At 36.6% G+C, this 26,438-nt stretch overlaps 1 protein-coding gene across 2 annotated transcripts; it reads right to left on the bottom strand.

Annotated features, from left to right (window-relative positions):
- Window positions 1–130: 130 nt before the first annotated feature.
- On the bottom strand, window positions 131–26,148 carry mthfr (methylenetetrahydrofolate reductase (NAD(P)H)). Of its 2 annotated transcripts, XM_028807464.2 has the most exons (12): window positions 25,919–26,148; window positions 23,253–23,523; window positions 21,378–21,616; window positions 21,085–21,195; window positions 20,807–21,000; window positions 18,985–19,235; window positions 14,697–14,831; window positions 7,085–7,265; window positions 6,219–6,401; window positions 5,862–5,963; window positions 3,267–3,386; window positions 131–878 (listed from the first exon to the last, which is right to left on the bottom strand). In XM_028807464.2, the coding sequence occupies exons 2-12, from the start codon at window positions 23,501–23,503 to the stop codon at window positions 675–677; spliced, it is 1,971 nt and encodes a 656-aa protein (XP_028663297.1). In that variant the 5' UTR covers window positions 23,504–23,523; window positions 25,919–26,148; the 3' UTR covers window positions 131–674. The 2 variants fall into 2 exon arrangements, with proteins under 2 accessions (XP_028663297.1, XP_051787338.1); XM_051931378.1 differs by lacking the exon at window positions 25,919–26,148 and having other exon boundaries at window positions 23,240–23,373.
- Window positions 26,149–26,438: the final 290 nt, after the last annotated feature.

Raw genomic sequence — 26,438 nt, 5'->3', positions numbered from 1 at the left:
AAACTGTTTGATTTTCAAATAAATACATTTGATATACAGAAATTAAAAATGGTCAGGCTAAAATTCTGTTCCTATTCATCTTAAACAATCAACAATAGAACAACAGGATAATAAAAGTCTGACCCCATGGTTACTTGCTGCCACCGTTTTGTTTAATGGGGGTCAAATATCAGTTTCATTTGGGTAAAAGCTCATAGGAGCCACACTCCACTCTGAGGTACATACTGACCCTTACCAATTTCAGCAGCAGGTTAAAAAGAGCGGAGCTGGACCCCAAATACCGAAGACTTAAGTGGCTCTCTGACATCTCCACCGCACATTACAGCGCTCTCATTCTTGGCCCTCTGCGGAATCTGTGCATTCAACAGGAAGAGTGGTTTAAAAACACAAATGATGTCTAATTGTCTGAAGGTGTTGTGGCTGAAATTTTCAAAAAGGGTTTTTTGGACTCCAAGTGTTGCATGGATAGTAGCTTCACAATAAAACAAGTAAAAATAGTAAAAATTAGAAACTTATTAATTTTTAAAGTAGTCTGTCATCAACATCTTTATGCTGTTATTCTGTGAATGGAGTGTCAGTCCTGCTCCAGTGTTGTCTCTTGATAACTTATATTCAAACATGTCAACTTTAACCCAAGAAAGGTGACCTGATGCTGTTCTGGGGCATCCTCACCACTAAATGGCATGCTCAACAGTGGAGTTCACAAGGTCAAACATGTCCTCGATGACTTGCCACAGGCAGTTCTCCAGGGGAAAGTCATTGTCCACCAAATTGACCAAATAGTAGTTGTCATGCATATACTGAATAATCATCCTGGAGGGAGACTCCTCCTCATACAACTTGGCCCACTGCTCAATCCAAAGGGCAAATGCTTCATCCTGAAAGAAGAGTGAAGAAGTCAGTCAGAGTGGTAAAAATGTGTGGACCACGTGCCATCAGACTACATCTGCAAACATGGCTGCTTTGTCACTTGTCACTGTAGCCACAATCAAAAAAATTAGATACTTAAGAAGTATCAATTCAAAAAATAAAAAAGGGAGCAAAGAGGTTTAGTTACTATGAAATTCTGGGAATTCAGTACCCTGTAAATCCTTGAACAAATACTAATTAAATAGGAGGGGATGATAAAATGTTTTGGACTTTACCCGAGGTAGAAACCAGTAAAACAACAATAAGGGTATTTTGAACATATTTCCCATAAGCACTAACACACCTGTTTAATCAAACGCTTGCATCTTGCTTGAGCAAATAACTCAGTTAATTTCTATGGTGTCTGCTACCTCATCCATTGTTACTCTTCACTTCTACATTACGATTTGCTTCATAGTAGCAAAATATTCCTCTGTCAGTGATGTTTAAGTCCAGCCAATTCAAAATTAGTCATACTCCAGTAAAACTCTGCATAGACTGTTTAAGTCTTTTTTATAGACTGCTCCTGTTACACACTGGCAAGGCAAGTACAAACTTACAAAGGTGCATTGTTTGCTAGGATTAAAAATTCAAAGATAACACAATACTCGATTTTGTGGTTCTCAGCATGTACATTACCTGTTCTAAAACAAAAACATATACTATAAACCTTTGAAACCTGTATTTCACATATTTTAATAAAAAGAAGCTAGTAATCTAAGGCCACTTTAAAAAAAATAAGCACAGCAGAATAACCTTTTCACAGTTCTGTCATCTACATGGGCTTTTTCAAGGGCGTTCTGTTAAGACTCCTACAACCCAAAGATGTGTATGTTAAGTTAATTGTTCTGCACTGTAATGGGCTTGTAACACCCTCTGTTAAAATACTTTCCAATTCTTGGTCTAGAGATGGCTTCACTATTAACATCCTATGCTGGCTCACTCTTTTCTTCATAAAGATGACACCACAGAAAAAAGAAAATAAACACTGGAATGCATTTCCTTACCAGTACTTCACAATGATAACAGGAGAGAAATGAAAATATGAAAATCACCCCATGTCAGTATTTCAAGCGCATATAAAGAAAATAAAATCTTGCAAATCTCATAAAGCGCCTCCAATTAATTCAAACCACCAAAATATATACATATTCTTGTTAACAAGCGTGCATGTTCCTAAAGTCAATTAACATATACTACAAATGGCATACACACAATCATGACTTGAAACAGACTGTACACTAAACCAAGGACATTTGACACAGTTAACTTTTACACAAACACGTTCAAAATAACTTGCACACAAAACTGACAACACTTGACACAATTAACTTATAAACAAACCCCAATAACATGCCTCACAAAAACACCGCTGTATAATCAGGACTTCAAACAACATGTATCACAATACACAACACACTTCCTTAAACTTCACAAAACCTCACAACATGAGAAACAAACCCCAAAGACTCTCTGTATTACATCAAAAATACAGTTCTCTTTTTTAACACACTAACCAATTAAATTAGGCTCTGTGGTAGCTTAAAGTATACTCTATGGTGGCTTTGACATGAAACGAAGGATGGAGTTCAATCTTGCAGAGTAAGTAATAGGAACCTTTAAGACACTAGTACCCTAAACATGTAATTCAGCAAGTGGTGCAGGGAAAGAAAAATAAAACAATACACTTTTAACAAAGTAGGTCGGTTACATACTGATGGTCCAACCAAGTTTGGTTCTTACTTGGTTGTGCTCCAGTTCCCAGAAAATCTAAATTAGACTAAATGGGGTTAAAAATAAATTGACGGGTGAAAGTACAAAATATTTTACATGTGGCCTGAAGGCACTCTGTGATTTTATATTGTGCAATTTAAACAGCTCTAGTTTAAGGGACGTTTTGTTATGAAAAAGTCTGGCTATGTGCTTTTCTGAAGTACCACTGTGTGACACATTGGCTCCTTTGTAACCTAACTTGTTTCAACCAAATCATTTTCCACTTTTAAGTGTAGCTAAGTGGAAGTCTATGATACACTAAATGGCTTTATCTAACACAATAAATTTTGACCTTGTTCACAGAACAACCTGCATGACAAAAATGTACATCACCATGCTGGAGCTTTCAATGGTTTATCTGCAGAAACATAAATGTGTGACAAACCTATTTTATCAGTGTTAAGTTGTGAAATCCCTTTTGAGCACACAACATTAGTAAAGGTCATCTATGCTTGGCAGATAGACACAGGTAAAGTGCTGGATATACGTAACAGAAGAAAATTGCATGCAAACAGAGAATATCAAAGTCCTATCTTTAAAAAAATAGGTAAGATATTGGCTGATGTTTCTAATGTGAGCTTTACCTTCCAGTACATGAAGCTAACAGGATCCACAACAGTTGGTTGAACAATCTCTCTGCCTGGAAAGATGCCCCAGGTAACTGCATTGGGCTGCATGTCAGGAGCATTTGTTATGTTCTTACCCTAAACAAAAAAGGAAAGGATGGGGATGAGGTGAGTTTGGAAAAGAAGCAAAAATAACTACCACCAATAGCTAACTGCGGGGGGCCATCAATAGTAAGAAAAACTAAACTAAAGAAATAAATCTAGGCCATTTATTTACTTTCTGAATTATTTCAAAACTATAATTCACACATCTTATATTTATTCTGTACTTTGGAATTTATTGTGCAATATGTGCTTTACACTTAACTTTGTTATTTCAAAGTGCCTTTCATTTATCATTTTACTGAAACACCCAAGCTATCTGTCTATACTATCAAGTATCCATGTAAATACTGTAAGTCTTTCAGCCCACTACTTCAACTGAAGTCATCCTCATCCTGAGGGGATAATTTTCACCACAAAGTGCAGGTTCACAAAGCTGGGTTTAAGAATGTCACAATGGTTAGCACTGCTGCCGACTGAGTGGAATCTCCATATCTCCACCATGACTGCATGGATTTTCCTGCAGTCATTCCAGTAATCCACCCAACACTCCAAAGACGTGTATCAGTCTAATTGATGCCTCTAAATTAGCTCCATCAATATATACAAATTAGTAGCATCTGCAATAAATGTTCTCAATCTTTGTTTATAACCAGATTTATACATGGCTTTATGCTTAAACAAAAAGATACTGTTGGCATGATGTGGAGGGAATTGCCAGAATATTGTTACACATCTCATATACTATAATCACAATCTACTGTACTGTCTATGTGAAAATCATTAAAGTAGGGAAAGAGAAGACAACATTTAAATTCACCCTCTGCGTCAGGTTCCCACGTATCATGCCAGAAAAACTGCATTTTTTACTATTAGGTACAGAAATGTAATGCAGATTGGTATGAAATTGAAGCTTAAGTGCTAAAAGGCACTTAGTTATGATAGATTCTGTGGATTTCTACTGTCTTTTTGGAAAAGAGAGGTTTGAGATCATTTATATAAAAATATGTGAATTTCCCCTTGGGATTACTAAAGTATCTATCTATCTATCTAAAAGCATTACTAATCTAAAGAACAAAAAATCTATACAAATATTCACAATGAGGTGAGGACCAGCTCCAGGGTTTCCCTAAATCCTCATGTCACTAAATAAAAGGAAATGGCAGACTTCCTTCAATGTCTTCTGTATACATAATTCTTACAAATGGCAATAGCCAAACAGTAGAAGAAAGCAATTTAAAGCAGAAACTGGATGTACTTCTTACAGAAGAAATAGCTAGAATCTAGAAATAGCAGGTACTTTATGGCTCTGAACAAAGCAGAAATGGTATTGTTCAGGAACACACTGAAATCCAAATTCTGGGCCAGGATCAATCAACTTTTTCTGGGTTACATCTATCAGTTCTGATATATGCAGATATTTATCTTTCACGATTATTTCTTGTATTTTGTTCAAACACAAATTCCAACCATATTTCTTTGTGTGCACATGACTTAAATGACCAGACTAGCTATAAGAGGTAAACATTCTCCTCTTAAAACTATACCATCCATCCATTTTCCAACCCGCTGAATCCGTGTCCGCTGATTCCGAACACAGGGTCATGGTGTCTGCTGGAGCTATACCAATTAGCTTATTTCATAAATCAATCAAATAAACAATTTATACATTAACTATATGTCATTTTCTGTTTGTGTTGGTGTGCTACAGTCATAAATGTTAAAGTAATGGATATTGCTTTCAGGCTGATGGAATATATTAGTGTTCTCAGATGGTAGAACAACTGATAAAGCAGCAGCAGTGAAGACTACGTTAGTTCTTCCACTTTAGCTTTGAGGTATGCAGCATACTTGTCTGTAAAATTGGGTGAACAAACTTCTATTATAATTTTTTAAATCTTACTTTAGGCAGACAGAACAAGGGGTGCATACTGCTATTTTGTTATAGTTTTACTTTTTTTTTTATTAAAATTTTTAAAATTGTTTTAATGAATTAGACACAAAAGCAAGGGGTACAGAATCTAAAGCCTATCCAACAAGCACTGGGTACAAGGCATAAAACATACCTGGACCAGGTGCTGGTCACTTGCTGGGTCTACCCACACACAAATGCACAATGACATTCAGACGAATTTGGAACATCCAATTAACCTAACCAGCATATCTTTGAAAAGGTGGGAAGGACAAGAAGATGTAAATTCCACACAAACAAAATCTGGGAATACGATATAAATACAGGATTCTGGATCCACAAGGTGGTGGGCTATCCCATATGCCACCAATGTATATTGCTCTACCATACTGGAAATAAACTTGACATTAAACCTGATAAATATTTTAGTCCATTATTGACCAATACTGATATGATTTTCCATTTCTTATACATTCCTAGAGTTTATTATTATTACTGATATTATATGGAACAAACATCCATGACAGCAGGAAACCACAAACACCACATTCAGTGCCAGTCTTTGTAAAGATATTAACAATAGAGAAACACAACATTACCTTCACATCAACAATGTGGTAATTAACCCGAGGCTCATATTTTTTAAGCACTTTTAGAAGTGCAGTGACATTCTCATTAGAGGTAAAAAATTCCAAGTAAGCCTATGAAAAGATTGGGAGAAAAAAAAAGGAAAAACATTAAGGGCTAAAAACAGACTTATGTTGAACCTTTTTGAATAAGCAGCTAAGCAGAGCAAACAACTCATCTGAACATCTTCAGTTTTAAATCTAATCTGAGGAGTATCTTTGTAGTGTTACATTGTATACTACATCACTGCAAATGCAAATCCATATAGCTTTTTGAAAGTACTTTAATGCTTTATTTTTTTAAAAGATTCATTGTGGACTCCAATTCACCTTTTGGAAGACATAGCCACCAGCTGGTCCCCATCCCACAACAGGGTCAGTAGAGGGCTTTCCATTGATATTTGGCTGGGAATTGATGGTCAGTACTCCGCGGCAGTTGACCTTCTCTAGCTGGTCTTTGAGGAGGTTTGTCTCCTGAGCTAGAGGATCATCATTCCATGGCAAGCAAGTCACCTGTAGTAACCAAGATGGTCCATTAATACAGGGGAGGAGCTAAACAAAGAACTGTAAGCCTGTTGCAGTAGTATGTATGGAACACTGGAAAAAAAGGAACTAGAATTGATGACCGTTATGCCAGCATACATTTTAAAATACATAAAACTAAAAAGACATCTAAGATCTTGGATCACAAAAAATCAATCTTTTCATTTGCTTGTTCTCAAACAATCTTCAGGGATACCACAGTCATACTTGATGTTTACATGAGACTGATCCAAGCATACTAATGGAACCCCTAGGATCTAGCCCTTAATATTCATTCTAGCAAAACAAAGGACTAATATGTGGCCTATTTTATGGCTGTCATTCATCTTTCGATTTAATAGGGTAAATATGGAATATGCAATATATCCTAGTCTTAGAGAGGTAAATGCTAAAAGTAGCTGGGACCTACTCCTGTGAGAATTTCCTGACTTGAGAAATCTCTTGTGCAGTTGACTAAGGTCTGGCTATAACAGGTGATAGACCACACATTTCATTTTTAAACACAATTTTGCTCTAAGCAGGCTTATCTTTTGCTAACAATACTTGCACATACAAGTCAGATAAAAACATAGTGTCTTTAATCAACAATTCATCAATGAGAATAAGAGGCTTGCAGATCTAAATAAGTGGAACTGCTGCCTTAATTTCCTTGCCTTATTCCCAGAAGCATTGGGTTTTGCAGAGATATAGTTGGTAAAAACCTCAAAAACGCTTTGCTCATTCTTCAACTCCTCACCCCACATTTGCAGCAGTGCCTCCCGAGGACACTTGCTCTTCAGGTAGAACAGATAGTAATCATTCAACTCCCCAAAGGCAGGAGAGGAAGAGTTACCCCTTGGAGGAAAAAAAAGCAAGACAAACAGGTGGAATTACATAAATTCTGAAAGCGGATGGAATAAAGAGATTCAAACAGTATTTAGAGTGCTTGAGCAATTTGCAAGGTATGGATCGGGAAATCACCATAATAGACTTCATTTGGCAGTGGAAGGCCAAATTGTGTCATACACATAAGTATAACAATGTATAGTTGCTATAGAAATAGAAGGAAAGAAATTCAATGACAAGAACCACAAACCACTGGAAATTACAGGATTCACTGTCTTAATGGTGACAAAGTATGGGAGGTATTATCTGCAAAAACAAAATGAAAATTATAAAATGAAAATGCAGTTTCTTTTTCTTTTAATTTCATTTTCAAAGTCTGCACACAAGAATGCTGCAAAAATTAAAATAAAAATAAAATAACCCAGTTTGCTATTTCATTGTCAGTCTGAACAGCAGTGAAGATGCAAAAATGTAAAGTAAACCGCATTTCCACTTTTCAAGTTCAAGTGCATTTTCATTTTCAAGATTGCAACATGCAAATAGTGCAGGTCAATGGGTGGAGCCTTGCAACTTGATTTCCCACAGTAGCTGTAGAGCCACTTCAATTGATAGAATACATCTCACTTTGACTGTTTAATTCAAGTATTTTTGAACTTTTTATCCCTGTACTGCAAGCAACTCTGCACAGTTGCATGGGATTTTCCAACTAGTGCTGCAAATGGCAAGCAGTCCTTTTAAGGATTGCAAGCCACTTTAAGAACATGTAAAGAGCAGCGAATCCAGCCATTGTGACTCTCGGCTTAGACTCTACAATATAATATTACAAAAATGCAAAGCCTCCCTTTCCACTTCAGTGTACATAAAATGTAAATTATGACATAGTAAAGGATAATTTGTCATGTAATTATTCATTATTGCAGCATTCTTCTATGCAGACATTGAAAATGAAATTGCAAAAGTAAGATTGCATTTTCAATTTATTTTTCATTTTCTGTTTTGCAGAAAATACCTCCCATAGACAAGACAGATTCATCATGCAGTACATAAAAGAGACCATCTACGTAGGACTCAAAATGACCATTTTTGAAGGTCCCATCATGGAAATCTTACTCTTTCCAACCCACAGTAAAACAATTTCCAGTTTTCAATTGGCCATTCAGTCCAACACACTTATCAACCCTATTCATCTAATTTCCCCAAAATAACATCAAGTCAAGTTTTGAAGGTCCCCAAAGTACTATTATTTTACCACATGACTTGGTATCTTATTTCACGAGCCTATGGTTCTGTGTAAAGAAATACCATTTAACATTTATACAAAATCTACCCTAAACTAGTTTCTTTGTGTCTCGTTCTCTTGATGAGGAATTTATTTTAAAGTACAGTAATCCCTCGCTACTTCGCGGTTCACTTTTCGCGGATTCACGACTTCGCAGGTTTTTAAATACAAGTGATTGCCCGCCTATCGCGGAAGTTATGTTCCAGACCCATCAGCAACAGAAGAAAATCCGCGATATAGAAAGACCATATAAATAAACATTTTTATAGTTTAAGCCTTAAAATACCCATCCCACATGGTTTAAACACATGTAAACTTATAAAACACACTTTGTTAATACATATGATATGTGGATGTCGGGCTAAGGATACGAGTAACATCTCACTATTATAAAACATTTTAACTTCACGCAAGACAAGACAGTGAGACAAGAAAATAGGTGATGTACAGGCTTTTAAATTATTGACACGCAGAGCGACAAGCAGCACAAAGCCAGCACAAAGTCCACTTCTCCTTAGCGTTCATTCAGCTCCCCACCCCCTTGACAATGCGAAGTGGCAGGAGCGTACTGCGCCTCCGGGGAAGGGGGTTTGAGCGAACGTGCGTTCAGCCCTCACACACCCCCACTCCTCCTCCTCCTTCTGAACGCGCAGAGTGACAAGCAGGCATTTTGGCAGAAGCAGCACAAAGTCCATTTCTGCTCAGCGTGAGTTCAGCTGCCCCCCTTAACAAAGCGAGTGCAGACACATCGACATTTGATCGCTGCGTGCAGCGTGCAGTGTTGGTCTGCGGTGTTTAAGAATGCAGAAAGTGTTTAAGAGCATAGGAAGTGTTTATAAGAGTGTGGGAAAGGTTAACAAGTGAGTGAGAAAGGTTTATAAGAGTGTGGGAAGGGTTTATAAAGCCTTAAAATATGTATAAATAATAAAATAAATATAGGTCGCTACTTCGCGGATTTTCATCTATCGCGGGGGGCTCTGGAACGTAACCCCTGCGATAGGTGAGGGATTACTGTAATAGCAGGTATATACTCCATACTAATTGCCCACAAAACTTGAAACAATTCAACCATGTAACCTCTTAACCTCAGTTTGCTTAAGTTAAAAAAGTTCAACTATTTCAATAGTTTCTCATAGCTCAAACTTTGTAGTTCTAAGAATAAGTCTGGCCATTCAGCACTGCATTTTCTCTAGCACAGCTGTCTTTTTTGTAAAACGGAGAACAAAATTACACACAGTATTCCAAATGAGTCCTTACCAATGTATTATATAGCTTAAGTATAACCTGCCACCCTTGTACTTCACACATCAGGCTAAATCTAACATTCCATTAGCCTTTTGAATGCTTCTGTATCCTGTTTGGATGTGGATAGTGAAGACTACACTAAGACTCCTGGTTCATTCTCATAAGGTGTACTTTCAAGCTTTCACAATGTAAACCATAATTCACACTACAGGTCCTACAGTTCACACAAAATTCTAACACGAATAACGCAGGCTGGAAACCTGAACTACATAATTAATCATCATGCTCAGTAGGGCTGCACAGCAGCATGGATCCAGAAACCTGGTTTTGAGCCCTATACCTGATCTTTCTTTATATGGAGATTACATGCTCTTCCCATGTTTACATTAGCCTTCTTCCCACACCCCAATAGCGTGCAAAAATTTCCCAGTATGAACATACATGCAGTTTTTGTAACGGACCAAAACTCTGCCCGAAAATTGTTTCTACCTTGCGCTTCTTGCTTCCAGGATAGGCTGTGGCTGCTTGCATCTTCAGCCTGGATAAGCACTGTTATGAATGTCAAGCATCCCAGATTTGAGATTCACTCCTCCACAAAGAAACCATCATCACTATGGTGTATTTTACTCGCCATGTTGGCTTTCAAATCACTCACCTTTATACAGTCAGAAATAAATTATTTTTTATGCACAGTCTGACTGTTTGAGCATGTGGCACTGGTGACTGTAAGCATACATAGGAATAAACTATAAACATTAAGCGAAGATTTTTGCTTTGTGGATTTTAGTACATGTAGCCAACACCATGGGTGTATGCTCAATTGTGTCATTTGGGGGACCAACAAAAGTAAAGATCTCAGTTTACTTGAAATGAGCATTTAATTCTCGGTGTAGCCCACTAACCTCCATTAACTTGAAGGTTGTCTGTATATGCAAATAGAGCTAACGGCAAACTACTTTAATGGGTATATTTAAGCAAGTGAGGGATAGGTATTAGATTCAGATTTGGGCAGGGATGCCAATGATGAAACGGTTGCTTTTTCTTCCTATGTATTTATATATTTCATTTGGATACTCTAAATGATAGTATTAGAAATACAGGAAGGAACTAATGTGTCAAATACAACAATAAAATCTAGCACAAAGTGCAATTGTAGCCAAGGTAGAAGGGTGTGTATAAACTTAATGCAACAAACATAGAGGATAGTGGATTAAATCAGTTAATCCATGTACTGCATCTCTTTGATCATTCTTTCTAGAGTATGACTAAAAAAATGCACTGAGCATAAATCAGGAACAGATTATAAGCACCACTTCATCAATGTCAATATGCAAGCAATAGCCCTAAATGGTGGTCTTGGGAAGGCAGGAAAATTTCCACACAAAGATGGGGTAAATATGCCATCTCCATATACATAGAATACCACCTCAAGAATCAAATTTGGGTCTAATGGCTGAAAGAAGTGCCAACCATTACTCCAGTAAACATTCTTACAGATTGATGAAGCCAAATTACTTTTTTTCATTTTATCTGAAGAAAACAACATTCTATATGATCAAGTCTAACTTATACAACTATGAAGATTACACTACAGTAATCCCTCCTCCATCGCGGGGGTTGCGTTCCAGAGCCACCCGCGAAGCAGAAACCATGTTTATATGGTTATTTTTATATTGTCATGCTTGGGTCACAGATTTGCGCAGAAACACAGGAGGTTGTAGAGAGACGGGAACGTTATTCAAACACTGCAAACAAACATTTGTCTCTTTTTCAAAAGTTTAAACTGTGCTCCATGACAAGACAGAGATGACAGTTCTGTCTCACAATTAAAAGAATGCAAACATATCTTCCTCTTCAAAGGAGTGCGCGTCAGGAGCACAGGATGTCAGAAAGAGAGAGGAAAGCAAACAAATCAATAGGGCTGTTTGGCTTTTAAGTATGCAAAGCACCACGGCACAAAGCTGTTGAAGGCGGCAGCTCACACCCCCTCCGTCAGGAGCAGAGAAAGAGAGAGAGATAGAGAGAGACAGAGAAAAACAAACAGTCAAAAATCAATACGTGCTGTTCGAGCTTTTAAGTATGCGCAGCTGCACAGAAGGTAGCAACGTGAAGATAATCTTTCAGCATTTTTAGACGAGCGTCCGTATCGTCTAGGTGTGCGAACAGCCCCCCTGCTCACACCCCCTACGTCAGGATCAGAAAAAGCGCAAGAGAGAGAAAGAGAAAAGTAAGTTGGGTAGCTTCTCAGCCATCTGCCAATAGCGTCCCTTGTATGAAATCAACTGGGCAAACCAACTGAGGAAGCATGTACCAGAAATTAAAAGACCCATTGTCCGCAGAAATCCGCGAACCAGCAAAAAATCCGCGATATATATTTAAATATGCTTACACATAAAATCCGCGATAGAGTGAAGCCGCGAAAGGCGAAGCGCGATATAGTGAGGGATTACTGTACATAAAAACAAGTCGAAATTACCAAAACAGAACTTGACCCCCAACTGAGAGAGAGAGGAGAGCCAAAACCAAATCCCTAAAAACAACAAAAAAAGGATAATGTCCTCCCCCCCCCAATATAAATGCTTATTCAAAAATGTTATTAATTATATCTTACTATATTTTTAAAAAGATTTGAGGAGATCCTCTTAAATCAAAATTTTATTTTTTCCAATTTCAAATAGTAGAGACAATCAGTTATCCGACTTATAACAGTTGGGCAAGATATCTACATGCTAGTAGTGTGGTATTGACAATTACAATCAATTTGTCGTTCTCCACTTTAAGTCCATCTGGGAGTACACCAAACACAGCTGTTAATGAGTTAGGGGTGACTGCAACACCAAGGTTGCTTGATAAGCATTCAAAGACTTTTGTCCAAAAAAATGTTAATTTGGTGCACTTTCAAAACATGGGACCCAGAGGAGCAACATTCACAAGTTGAATCTTGCCCTGGATACACTTTGGAGAAATGTAAGCAAGATATATGAAATTGATTGAAGATTTTAAATTGAAATGACTGAATGCTATATTGGAGCTATAGTATATTCTATGCATGGCCACCTTCCACTCCTTTTTCTGAGATAAGTGAAAGATCCTTTCTCCACCGTACCGTAGGATCTTTGACAGGAAGAGACTTTAATATGATTTTATATGTTACTGAGAGGCTGTCTTTGTCTTCAAGACTGATCAGTATGTCTTCTGGAATAGAAATGGGTGGGAGGTATGGAAAATTGGGTAGATTCTTTATAGCAAAATTTCCGACTGAAAAGTAGTGGAAAAACTGTGCCAACAGAAAGTTACATTTGAAGCATAATTGTTCATAAGATGCAAAGACATTACCTACATACAATTCTCTAAGTGTTTTAATCCCAGATGTTTTCCAAACATTAAACACTGTAGGTTTGAGAGGGCAGAGAAAGGCGATTATCATGTAGAGGGGCAACAGATAAAAAACTTCTCTGCCTTGAAGTGCTTCCTATATTGATTCTATATTCTGAGTGATTGATGGACAATTGGATTATTGTTATATTGATAATAATTTGTATTTACTGGGGCACAAAGCAGGGCATGTAAAGAAGTACAGATAAGATTTTTAAATTATACTGCAGACCAGGCTTGTGTATATTCATCAATTTGTCAGGTAATGCCATGCCACCTTCTACTTTAGGTGTTTGTAAAGTCACCCTTTGACAGTGTGGATGTCTTAAATTCCAAATAAATGATGTTTTAATGGAGTCTAATTTCTTAAAGAATGATTTGTAAATGTATATGGGGATGCCCTGAAAACAAACAGAAGCTTGAGAAAGATGTTTATTTGAAAGTATTGATTCTCCCAGATTATGTGAGATGGAGGGTAGACCATCAGTTCACATATTGTTTTCTTGAAAAAATATTTTTTATATTTATTTGTGTTTACCCCTAAGTATTTAAACTGATCTGATAAAATAAATGTGTAAATGTCCACTTTAGTATTGGGTGCTAGAGAGTTCACTGGAAAAAACACATTATTCAAATTAATTTTGAGGCCAGATAGCCTTTGAAATTCTAATTCAAGAAGGATGCATTAAGGACTACTGGTAAGGGAGTTTGGGGGTAAGATATATAAAGTACCACATCATTTGCATATAGTGATATTTTCTGTTTTAGTCCTTCTCGGATTTCAAAAATGAATGGGCCAATGGCTCAGTGACAATTGCAAAAAACAATGGTGATAGCACTCTGCAAGGATGTCCCCTATGTTGTAGTGTGAAGTAGTTTGAGATAATGTTGTTAATATAGACAGAGGCTTCTTGACTGGTATGAAGTAATTTATCCATGCACAGATATTTGGGCCAAACCCAAATTTGTACAATGGGGTGAATAGGTAGTTCCATTCAATCATGTCAAATGCTTTTTATGCGTGCAAAAGTAGTAAGATCTCTGGTGTATTAGATTATATGGGTGAGTATATTATGTTAAACAAATGAAGATTAGAAGCGAAGCATCTGCCTTTAATAAATCCGGTTTGGTCTTGTGATATTGCAGAAGCAAGCACTTTCTCAATCCTTCTTACTAGAATTTTGGAGAGTATCTTAACATCATATTCAGAAATGGAATTGGTCTGTATGATGCACAATGTAATAAGTCCTTATTATTCTTTGGAAAGATAGTAATTAATGCTTGCTGAAAAGTTTGAGGTAGAATTTTGTTGTCTCTGGCTACTATAAATGTTGCTAATAATACTGGAGCTAACTTATTTGAAATTATTAATTTCCACTGGGTATCCAAATTACTTTGAAACACATTTAATCAATTTCAAGAAAAGTAAGAAGTAATGCAATACCAGGTATAGAACAGTAGAATAGAATAGTATACTATTTAAATCTTATTTGTCATTAAAAAAATACACAAAGTAGTCAAACAAAAAGGAGAACATCTACCATCTTCCATTGGGAAATTCATCCCATTCTTGTGTCCTATAGATGTAACTCTTTGGTCTAGATGCCCAGAAGATAGGTCTTACATCTTCCACTTTGCGTTTAGGATGAGCACTTACTGCCCAAGGCAGAGGTCTCCTGTACAGCATTAGGTGTGTGGGGAGGGGGCAAAGAGGATAAAAAAAGAAAGAAAGAAAAAAAAAAAGAATTAAACATATTACTTTGAAAATCTCTTGGACACAACACACCTATGGTCACAATACTGTGAATTGCATTTGATTAGGAAAGGCAAGTTAACAGAATTTTCTGAAGTTTATACATCCTCTCTGAAAAGAGGAATATCAATTTCACAAGCATGCATCCAAGATGTAGCGATAGGGGGAGTAGGAGAATTGGCCATTTGAGATTAAGTAATGGTTGGAGGGGTGAAGGAGACAAGCTCATGAAAGTTTTGCTTCCGTTTTTTTTTTTTTTTTTTTTTTTTTTTGGGGGTTACTTGAATATTACCGTGGTTGAGCCTGAGAAACCTGTTATGTGGCATCCTCACTTTAGTGGGGAGATACGAAGGCACCACTGATATTAAAGCTAACACTGGCAGTTACTTGAGGCCCCATCATATATTTCCATTATCAACATCTAATATTTATTAATTGAATTTACAGCTTTGACCCCTCACCTTTCAATTAAAGTTCAATAATTCATTGTCATGTGTACATAGTGCAATAAAATTTACATGTCTCCCACAGACTAGTGGCAGAAGTCAATTACAGTCACTAAATTCCCAAAATATTACATGAATCAGCCTATAAATAGGGGTAAAAGTGACTGAAGGATGGCAGAGATCTTTAATATCATAATCATCAGTGGTCATTTTGCAGGAGTTAATTGCCCTTATTTGTTAGATGACCATGGCCTTCAACTGATGCATACAGTGTTCTCTATTCAATTTTGCAATAAACAATGCATGTGGTATTGTAGCTTTTGAATTTTACATCTAGACATCCACAGAATTAACCTTTAGGCCCAAATGTTGGTCAAATGCAGAAGTTACCAGTGTAAGACAGACAATGCAGTATATGGTACTGAGATGTCACCTATTGCCGGAATGGCAAAAACAGTTGCTTCCAAGGAGGCAGCTAAGCTTCAAACTCCTGACCAACTGACAATCAGATGAAGCCTCAATCTGTTAGAAATACAATTTTCTGATTCAGTAAAGAACATCAATTTGGAACAGATTTAGCTTTTCTCATACATCAACACACATTTTCTGAACAATAATTAAAAATGAACAAAAACATGTCCCTTAAGATGTCAACGTATGTAAGCAGATATAGACTGTCTGGGCTCAATTTGTCCATTACTCAGATTACAAGTTGTATAGATCCACATTTTAAGTCGAACTACTTTACATTGCTTCATGCCTCAATTCAGGTTCTCCTGGTATGAGACATTTTCCTTCCTTTTGTTCAGTTTGTTACTGCTTTCAGAAAGGCAGTGTTGTTTCTTGCCGGTACAATACTCTGAACGATGTCAACGTAGTGTGAGGATTCATTCATTCCCTATAGAACAGAAGACACTGTTGGAAAGTATCATCTTTAACCAACGTAGCTGAGCTACAAAAACAATGGTACATTATTTTTTTAATCAAATAAATAAAACAGGACTTTTGCTATTTATGGCCAAATAATTTCAGTGGCACAAAATTTAGTATATTCCTAGCTCCTGCACATGAACACTTTGAGGTAAAGGATATTGTAGTCTCTGATAATATTCAATGCTAATATGTGTGTGTAGCTCCCCACTGTCTCAAAGCTCAAACAGTTTAAAAAAAAAAAAAAAAAATTACGATAAATTGTTTATTTAGGATGCGCTACCAAAAACTCAAAAAATGATGATTATTATGTCCTGTATCAATGTCATTTTGTTTGTCATAAAACAAAATCTTAGTGCATTTGAAGCATACTTTCACATTGATATCTTCAAACAGTGTAGGAGTATGGATGCTGTAAACTGCACAACATGAAGATCCAACCCAAGTACACAGATTGTTAACATGCCAAGTACAATACCAAATAATGGGTTAAAAGAAAACAAAAAAAAACCCACCACACACATACGTATTTAATATTATTCTGTATAATCCGAATCATTATAAATACAAAACAAACCCTGTTCCACTAGCGGCATGTCTAACATATGTCAACATATTGTTTTGAATACCATCAGCTTTGGAAAGTACATAGAACTTTCCATGAAGTGGATCAAGTCTGTAAATGAACAACCATATTATCTACCCAACGTGACTCCCACACATTTCGTAGACCTGGAAGAAACAACCATGGACAGGGTGTCAGTCAATTACAAAAAAGGGTCACACACCCACACTCTCACATTTATTTGGCAAAGCCCAATTACACATACAAGTGTACTGTACATGATTCGAAAGATGTGTATGTTCAGTGTAAAAATTTACTATTATCTCTTCATCATGTAGTCAGTTTTGCCCCTATTCCTTGTCAACATATAAAGGTTACAAATTAAGTTTATATATATATAAAAAAAAAAAAAAAAAAAAAAAAGATCCAGGCTAAATTACAACTATTTCATAATCTATTTTTACAACAGCAGAGGACTATTTGTTTAGATAATTGTTCTCAGTTTGCAAATATTTCATTGTTGCAATAATACGTATACTTACAAATTAACAATACATGCAATGAGTTTCAATATTATAAACAAGTATGCTTGTACCTGAATTCTGTGACACTGTGTTAGTGCATTCTTTTTCTATAATAAACAGAATGAGTGCAGCTAATTGTTCAGTTTACTGCAGTCTCTAAAACTCAAGGTTTAGTTTGCACTCGACTATGAAGAGGGGAGGTAGGAAAAAAAAAATTCAGTTTATTTCATTAGTTGCCGTTCATCATTCTTACAGACGTCTCTCAATGACAGTAGATACATAGGATTGCACTCAAGGGAAAATGAAGATAGTTCCAAAGAGTTTTATAAACGCTTTCCACAATTTATATACAATTCAGCCACAAAAAAGTAAGATCAAGTAATGACAAAAATCAAGAAACATTAAGGACAAAAACTGTTCACTGAATAGTGATTGAGTAAACACAACGTTTCTTTAGGTCCATTAACACCAAGAACCAGAAACACACGGATACTCTAATTTGCATCAAAATTGGTAAAAGGTTCTGTTGCCTGTAGAGCAACTTGAAACAGGAAATTGTTCTGCCAATTGCTCCTGTTGCCTGGTCTGTGTGCCTCACATTTACATTGGTCATTAATACTAGTTTTACAAAATTCTTTGATATTTGCTACATACATTTTTAGTACAGAATGTTACCAAGGTGGGAAGAACACTGCATTATAGAAAACATATGCACAAAAACTAATGAACAAAATTAAACAATTTTCTACAAGAGTAAAATGTTTAAAAATGGTGTTCAGATGAACAATGCCTTAAAATTCAATGTTGTTGGCAGCAGGATGCTCAGTCACCACAAACTATTGAAAGCTTTGCTCATCATTGTGGATTTCAGATCTGGAAGCAAACAAGTCAAAGTTTTACTAGAGATTTCATGAAAAATTTTGGAAGAAAATGCAATGACGAAAAAAAAGTGAGAGTCTAAGCCTATAATACTGCTGTGCCTAATTCTAGGCACTACAGTAGTAGAAAAAAACCAAACTGCCAGAATTGTAAAATTAGTCATTTCTTCCTTTCGCCGGTTTCTTTGTTGATTTAGGGTTTTATTCTCATGTTATGTACTTATTTTGAACAGTACAAATTATTCAGAATAGGAAAATTAGTAAAGGGAGTGCATATTGTTGTCTTTCATGCTAAAGAGAATGAACTGTGATGTACAGCATTTATAATAATATTTTGCTTTAGTTCCTTCCAAGCAGTTTTCCCCATAAAAATTAGGTAGATCATAACATGGTGTGAAGGCAAAGATTTTAACCCATCTAGCATATTAGATAGAACTATCTAAATGCTATCTAACCTGTTTAAAAACACATCAATTTGCAAGCAAAACAAAAAACACATTTACAAAGACAGTCCAGATCACAAAGTACAACTTAAAGAACAATCCTACCAAAATGCTGGTTGCAATTCAAATATACAGGCTCTGGCTCAATGTGTTATATACTATTTCTACACCCTACAATGTATTGTGAAAATGTTATTAAATGAGGTTAATAATAATTTATTAAAAAACACAATTATATCTTATCAGTTTATGTGAATGGAAGGGATTGATGGGTGTACTGTGGAGCTCACCTTGGGTCTTCACGCCACATTCCTAGCTTCCTCAGCACCTCTATGGTGGCCACCTCTCTGTTTAAGGTGTAGAAGTGAAGTCCAGGCACCTCACCACTGCCCAGCAAAACTTTACACATATCCACAGCCTGATCAATGCCATAGTTACGGATTGCTGCATCATTGTCTTTGATTGGCTCAATTACTCCCTTGATCTCTTCTGGTACTTCAAGCTTGGAAAGTTTCACCAGCTGTCGTAGAGACTGGTATCCCTAGGTATGAAAGAAATTACAGAAGGTAGAGGCAATTACTCTCAGTTTATACCTGTTTGACACTGATGCATCCAGAACCTTTTTTAATTAGGAATTTTCCCCTCATATGCTAAGAATGAAGCAACTATTTTTACATTAAAAAGGTATATTAGGAACAACAACCTAATGTGTTAGGGTCTCAGCAATAGTGGATGGTGCTCTGACACAGGATGGTTTCTATACTGTATATCAATTATTAAAATTAATCTGTAATCTGTGTCTTGCTTCTTACACTAGAATTTCACATCCAGAAATGTATAAGGTGCAAAAATAATGTGAGCTTTTTGGGTTTTTCCCCAGTGTGAAGAGAATGCTTATTGCAGCCCATTTGTTTTGTTCTAATACATCAGTGACTGCAAATTAAGTTTACCCTTGTAGTCTCTTTCCCTCTCTCAGTTACATTTAGTCAGCTTTCTGTGCAACATGTGAAACATGAATACTGAATCTGCAGAAAAATAATTCAAAACATTAACTATTGGCAGACGTGTGGATGTGTACCGGGAAAAGATAGTTGCATTGCAAGATCAGGGTGCCACATTTATAACATTTATTTACCCATTTTTAGGAACATGCTTAAAGCCAGGTTCACAGAAATTCAGAGCCTTTCCTGGCAGCTTTGGTCATATTAGAGTACTCACCCCTAAATAGAACACCAGAAACCATGCTGACTCACACTACCATTTTTAGAGATGTCATTAACTATTCATTCACACCTTTGGAATGTTGAATAGATAAAGAAATTCCAAGCAGACAACAGGAGAAACTGTAGATTCCATATGGAAATTTGGCCAGTTTAGAATATAAAACAAGGTTTCTGAAATAAGTGAGGGAGTAGTTCTATTTACTTTACTGTGTGTTGCTAGAACCAGTTACATTGCTGTTTAGTGTGTATTCATTATAAATATGTCCTGTAGGCTTGAAACAATGTAATATCAGTCTCTCCCATAGTGTCATTTTGACTTTTGCTAATTGACTGGTAAATGTGCATGCAGAAGTCCAATTTTGTTTATTTTTATTTTTTTTTTAAACTTTCAAACATTTCTGAAAGTGTCAAAAAGCAAAGTACTTCCATGTACACAAGGACTTTGTGTACATACCTGAAAGTAAAATAACACTGGAATTACATACAATATGTATACTACTGTATTACATAAACATGGAAATTATCCATAGTCCAACCATGGAAATATGCTAAGAGAATTGTTATCCAAGATTTGATACTATAGGTCCCATAAGCCATTCTTTGCTCTGTCATGTATAATGTATAACTCCATAGTGTTATACAACTGGTTTACAGGGACAAAAGTAGCTATGCATGAAAATCAGATGGAGATGATGAAATTAAAATACACACTTTACACATTGGCCCATTACAAGGCTGTTGATAACAGTTAACATATTGAAATTAAACACTGCCTCCAATACCCTCCTACCATGAGTGTAAACAATTAGACTATAATTTCACAATAATGACACAGAAAAGAAGCATTCTCTGCTAATTGTCCAAGCAATTCTTAGAATAAATATAGTACCTGAATGGGAAATATTCCTGGTAGAATAGGGCAAGAAATCCCAATTGCACGACAATCTTTCAGGAACTTCAAAAAGGTCTCAGGCCTAAAGAACAACTGAGTTATGATGAAGTCTGCACCTGCATCAACCTTCTCTTTGAGATGTTTCAGGTCTTGCTCATAGTTTTCCGCTTCTGGATGTCCAGTTGGATAACCTAAAAATGAATATGACCAAAACAAATCCATTATACATTTTTTTTTAAATCAGAAACAAAATAACAGAAGGATACAAAACATACCAGCAACACAAATATCAAAATAATCTTCAAATTCGCAGCGAATGTGCTTTACAAGGTCTGTGGCATAGCTGAAACCTCCTTCTTCTTCTTCCCACTCTTCACCGATAGGGTCTAAAATAAATACAAACATACATACATACATACATAGTTCATGTAAAATGCCTTATAAAGCGTATAGACTGTTTCTTGTGAAGTTCAAAGAAATGTCAACTCATAAGACTTAAATGACCTAAGCAGTTTACAGTATCTAAAAACAACTAAAAGTGGTAGCTCAACCTTAGTGGGGCACTTACCACCTCGTAATGCCATTAAGTTTTTCAGACCCAGACGTTTAGCCTTTTTTAAGTGTTCAGTGATTCTTTCTTTACTCTGATTGCAACAAGTGATATGAAGTATTGTTTCTAGGCCACAGTAGTTGAGTGCTGTGCTAGCGATCATCATTGAAGAAGTCTCTTTGTCCGATCCAGGATCTCCAGCAGGATGCCAAGTCACATCAATAAACAGTGGACCCCCTGCCCCCATGCGGTCAAATCTATACATAAAAAAGGAAAATAGCAACACTTAAAACAGTACCAGAATTACAAATCTAGAGTGACTGATCCAAAATGAAATTTCAGATCAGCAAAAAAATATTTACCGAAAATTACAACTAATGAAAGTATAGGTAGCAGAGGAGAAAATGGAAGTAGGAAAACAAAGCACCAGAGAGTGCCAATACAAAGGAACATTAACATTATATATCTCTATATAAAAGAAAATCCTGGAATGGAAAGCAAATGCAAGGCTACGATACGTGATAATCTTGAAAGACATTTTAAAGACCCGCGAGACAAAGGAGACTTGCCACTGTGTGTCTCGCGGGGACCGTAAACATGAGACTTGGTGCCAAGAGATTGTCCCAGGGCCGTAGCAAAAAGGACAGCGGCTGTACAGGCTTTAAAAAGATCGAAGGGCAGCGCAACAGCAGCTACCCCAACTGAACGAGAGCAGCGTTATACACCCTGCAAGAAAAAATTCAACCACGCCCGGGGCCAGAAATAAAAGACAGGTATTGCTTTTACAAGGTCATGCGAGATCAGGCAGTGAACCATCATTTAAAATAAGTCAACAGACCTCTAAGCTAGCAGTTGTTGGATTGCTTTTGGCAGGCAAGCATCATGTGCTCCGAGCTCTTAAAACAACTACATGCGACAGGCAGAAGAGGCAGCTAGCAAGCAACAAAAAGACTGCAAATGATCCAAAGGCATATCCTTAGCGTACGTTCAGCCGCAACACCCTTCACAACACGAGCAGTATTATACGTCTGGGAAGAAAGATGTAACCACTCACGGGGCAGGAAATAAAGAAACAAGTATTGTTTTTACAAAAGTATTTAAAGTAAAAGTGAAAATAATGCATATGTAACAATTCACAAGAAAATAATCTCTTTAAAATTGTAGATTGCCTGCCTAAGGTAAAGTCATCCCTGATGAATGGGGATGTGGGAATGAGGGGTCCTTTCATCGGATTAGCGCTATTTCAGATGTGGAATGGCAAAATGGGGGAGGCAGCTTGATGAATGAGGTCTCCAGGACTTCAAACAAATCCAAATCATATTATGTGATATCATCCAATGTGAAATTCTACTCCGTACTTCTAGAATTTTTATACCGTATTGAGGATTTATTCTGTTCTATGTATTGTACTGTATTGTATTGACCCCCTTCTTTTTGACACCCACTGCACGCCCAACCTACCTGGAAAGTGGTCTCTCTTTGAACTGCCTTTCCCTAGGTTTCTTCCATTTTTTCCCTACAGGGGTTTTTTTTTTTTTTTTTTGGGGGAGTTTTTTCTGGTCTTCTTAGAGGGTCAAGGCTGGGGGGGCTGTCAAGAGGCAGGGCCTGTTAAAGCCTATTTCGGCACTTCTTGTGTGATTTTGGGCTATACAAAAAATAAATTTTCAGGGGTTGGCGAGCGAAGCAAGCAGGGGGCAGAGCCCCCTAGTGTAAAAAAAAAAAAACAATAGAGTACAAGAAAAGACAAAAGTAGGGAAGACTGTGAACATACTTTTAGAAATGATAGATTAATACAGTGCAATGCTAACAGAGAAGGAAAGTTGTACGGGAACAATGCAATTACATTTGTGCAAAATAATTCTCTCAAAGAATCACACTACCTATGTGTCACACCTGGATATTAGGTTAACTGCTCCATTTGCAGTTCGTGGAGGGAAGAACTCCAGCGAAAACCACTTGTCACCACAGTCAATCCGGCGGCGCATTTTATCTCGTAGACGGTCGGTCCGATCAGCATCGAGGACTGGAGTGGAACAGCGTGAACTCTCCTTAGAGCTCTCTCCCCCACTAGAGCCGCTTGTACCACTGGAGTCACACTTGGACAGGTGACCAGCACCATCTGGCAGCTGAACATGGTTTACCATGGTGGAAAGCCAGGACTAACCTGAAGAAAAAACAAGAACACTTGCTGAAATACTGAAGTAAGCCTTTTTGAAAATGAATGTCTTAGACTAATATGCAAAAATAAGTTTACAAAAATGACATAGAAAGTGCCTAATGCATGATTTTTTGTGTGTAGAAAAGACTGCATTGGAGGAGGAGCTACTTATAAAGAGGTATAAACAATCTTCAGGAATTTTTCAGTCTTTACACAACTAACTGCCTTCTGTAGTGAAATGGAAGGTTAATGTTCTGTTTAAGTAAACAGTGAAATCTTTAACATTTAATTTTTATTTTTTAGAACATTTGGTACACAGGCAAGTTTAAAGTTTTTTTTACTTAGGGTCACAGAATAAGTAAGAGAAGGAAGACAATATGTAAACTTAAGAGTCCAGTTCTAGTGCCATTATAGGACACAGCACATTTTTGCACCTGCCTTTACCATTCCTTAAAATGCAAATTTTGCATTCATCATGCCATTAAAACAACTGTGGTAAACTCTTGTGATAAAAGGTCCCAAAAGAATCAATTGTACTATTTAGTAAAAGAAACTTATTATAGACGATAATACTGTAATATTTAAACCACTTAACACAAGCACCTAAAATCTATAAACATGGCTTTGTTTTGCTGTAGGCTCTACACACCACCTTTTTGCTTTCACATTCAGTATAGAAATTATTCCTCCTTGCATTGCAATAGGACCTCAGAGGGAGTGGGAGACCGAAGCACCATTAGTGACAGATCTTTGTCATAATCCACGTAAACCATGGCTATCGCTCTGCTAAACTGCAAAATCCCTACCAATAGGCTGAGAAGCAAAAATCATATAGTCTCCAAGCTGCAAATTAAAAAAACAGGTTATTTCACAGGACAGCACACAGTTTTAGGAACACTGCCCACAAAATTACATATAGAAAAAAAAATCTGCAAATAAAAACTATTCGATAATACTCCGAATGATGGCATGCTATCTTGGCATTTCAAATTAATAACTGTGCTACATTAGGATATGGACTATTTTAGACATGACAGTGGATACCAACATGCATTACAACATATGCATTTTTGTCTGCACCTTCCTAACACAAATTAAAAGGCTGAAGGGCCAAGGCATTACAAAACTGATATTGTGCATGTCACTGCTGAACATATTACTTTAAGTTGATAATTTTGTCACTGTAGATTTCAATGATGGGGATTAAACAGAATACTTCAGTAAGAAACTTGCATATTTTACCATTTTTATTCATTTAGCATTTTAAAATGTTCTCTTCCCTTTTACATGGTACTGTGCTACTAAAGCTTTATAACTGAATATTTTGAAAATAATGTTAATTATTTCTGTTTTTAGTAACTTCTTAGTGAAAAGCAAATGACAAACTTAAGAACACCATATTTTAATCATTCTGCAGGATCAGTATTCATGTATTAACCATTTGACAAATGCACATCTCGAAGCAAGTAACAGTATTGCCTGGACAGGTTAACTGTCACCATGTTTTTTTATCATGCCTCATATTTACTTATCCAAAGAGCATGCAGTACACACCACTTGACACATTTTCAATAGGGTGTGTAGCAATTATGTCTTAACAGAACCAAATAAAAAACAAAACACAACCAACAAGTAATTATTAAAAGTGACACATCTATACGTCTCCCTATTTTTGACTAAAAATGTGTATTGGATAATTTTTATATGAATAGCAGTGTCATAAATGGATTGCTTATAATCAATGAAAATTCCTATCAGGTCTCCCTATTTTTGACTAAAAATGTGTATTGGATAATTTTTATATGAATAGCAGTGTCATAAATGGATTGCTTATAATCAATGAAAATTCCTATCAGGCTGACTGATAGATCTAAGGTTATAATTTTAAATACACAACTAACTCAATCTGACTGAAATGTCTTAATAACACAACTGACTAATGAAAATGTGATTTGACGTAACAGAAGACGAAAAACTAAGGCCACGCTAACTGAAATAAAACTGAAAAGCAACACGATTAATAGTAATAAAAAACATATACTGGGATGAATGAAAAGCCTGCTAATATGTAAATAAAACTGAATGCTATGACAAGAATTGTAATTAAAATGAACTAAAAGCAGCATGATAAACAAAAATAAAGCTATTATTAACAGAATAGACTAAAATAAATAAATAAAAGACAATGAATCGTAATAAACTGCAAATAACATAAAGTTCATTCTGAAATACTATGACTCGCTATAAAGAATGATGTTCACAACATTAAGATGTTGCTAAACAAAGATAAGACACAAATATAAAATGTCCACCATCGCGGTGGTGGGGCATCCCGACCGAGTCTAAGCCTCAGAAGCAGACAATAAATCTGCAAGCAAGCGCACGGCTGTCAATAACTGACCCGGGATGAGTTTCCTTTCGTCTCTGTCCGTGAACACAACCGTTCGTTCCTTCCAAAGAATCTGACACACTACTACACCTCTTATGTCGAAAAAGCCGTAACTTTATTAGCTGTGCCCACGGCTGCTGGCACTCTGCTCAAAGACTCTTGTATCCAAAGCCACACGCACGCTTCTCCATAGACATTCACATGCGATTGTGGATTAAGCCCTAAAAGGCCCTGCCTGCTTTTCCAATTGGCCCCACCTTTTCTTGAACACGTGACCGGGGAGCCGGCGCGAACTGCACGTGTTGAGCTTTTAAAACTAACGTCACGGTTCAGGAGGCTCGGAAGGAATTTGGCTGCGTCGATTTGTGTTTCAAATTCTCGAAAATGTTAGCTAGATTAGTGGTTTTATAGTGTCCTTCGCCCGAACGCGTATTAGCCCAACTTTGCTAAGGTTAGTTCCCTTTATTATCATTCATTACACGGCATAGTTTTTAGTTTTGCTGTTCATACTGCGCTATATTTTCCCCTTTTC

This window comes from Erpetoichthys calabaricus, chromosome 8 (assembly GCF_900747795.2).
Source record: "Erpetoichthys calabaricus chromosome 8, fErpCal1.3, whole genome shotgun sequence".
Lineage (NCBI taxonomy): Eukaryota > Metazoa > Chordata > Cladistia > Polypteriformes > Polypteridae > Erpetoichthys > Erpetoichthys calabaricus.
The sequence above is the reverse complement of the archived record's forward strand: the minus strand, read 5'-3'. Positions and strand labels throughout refer to the sequence as shown.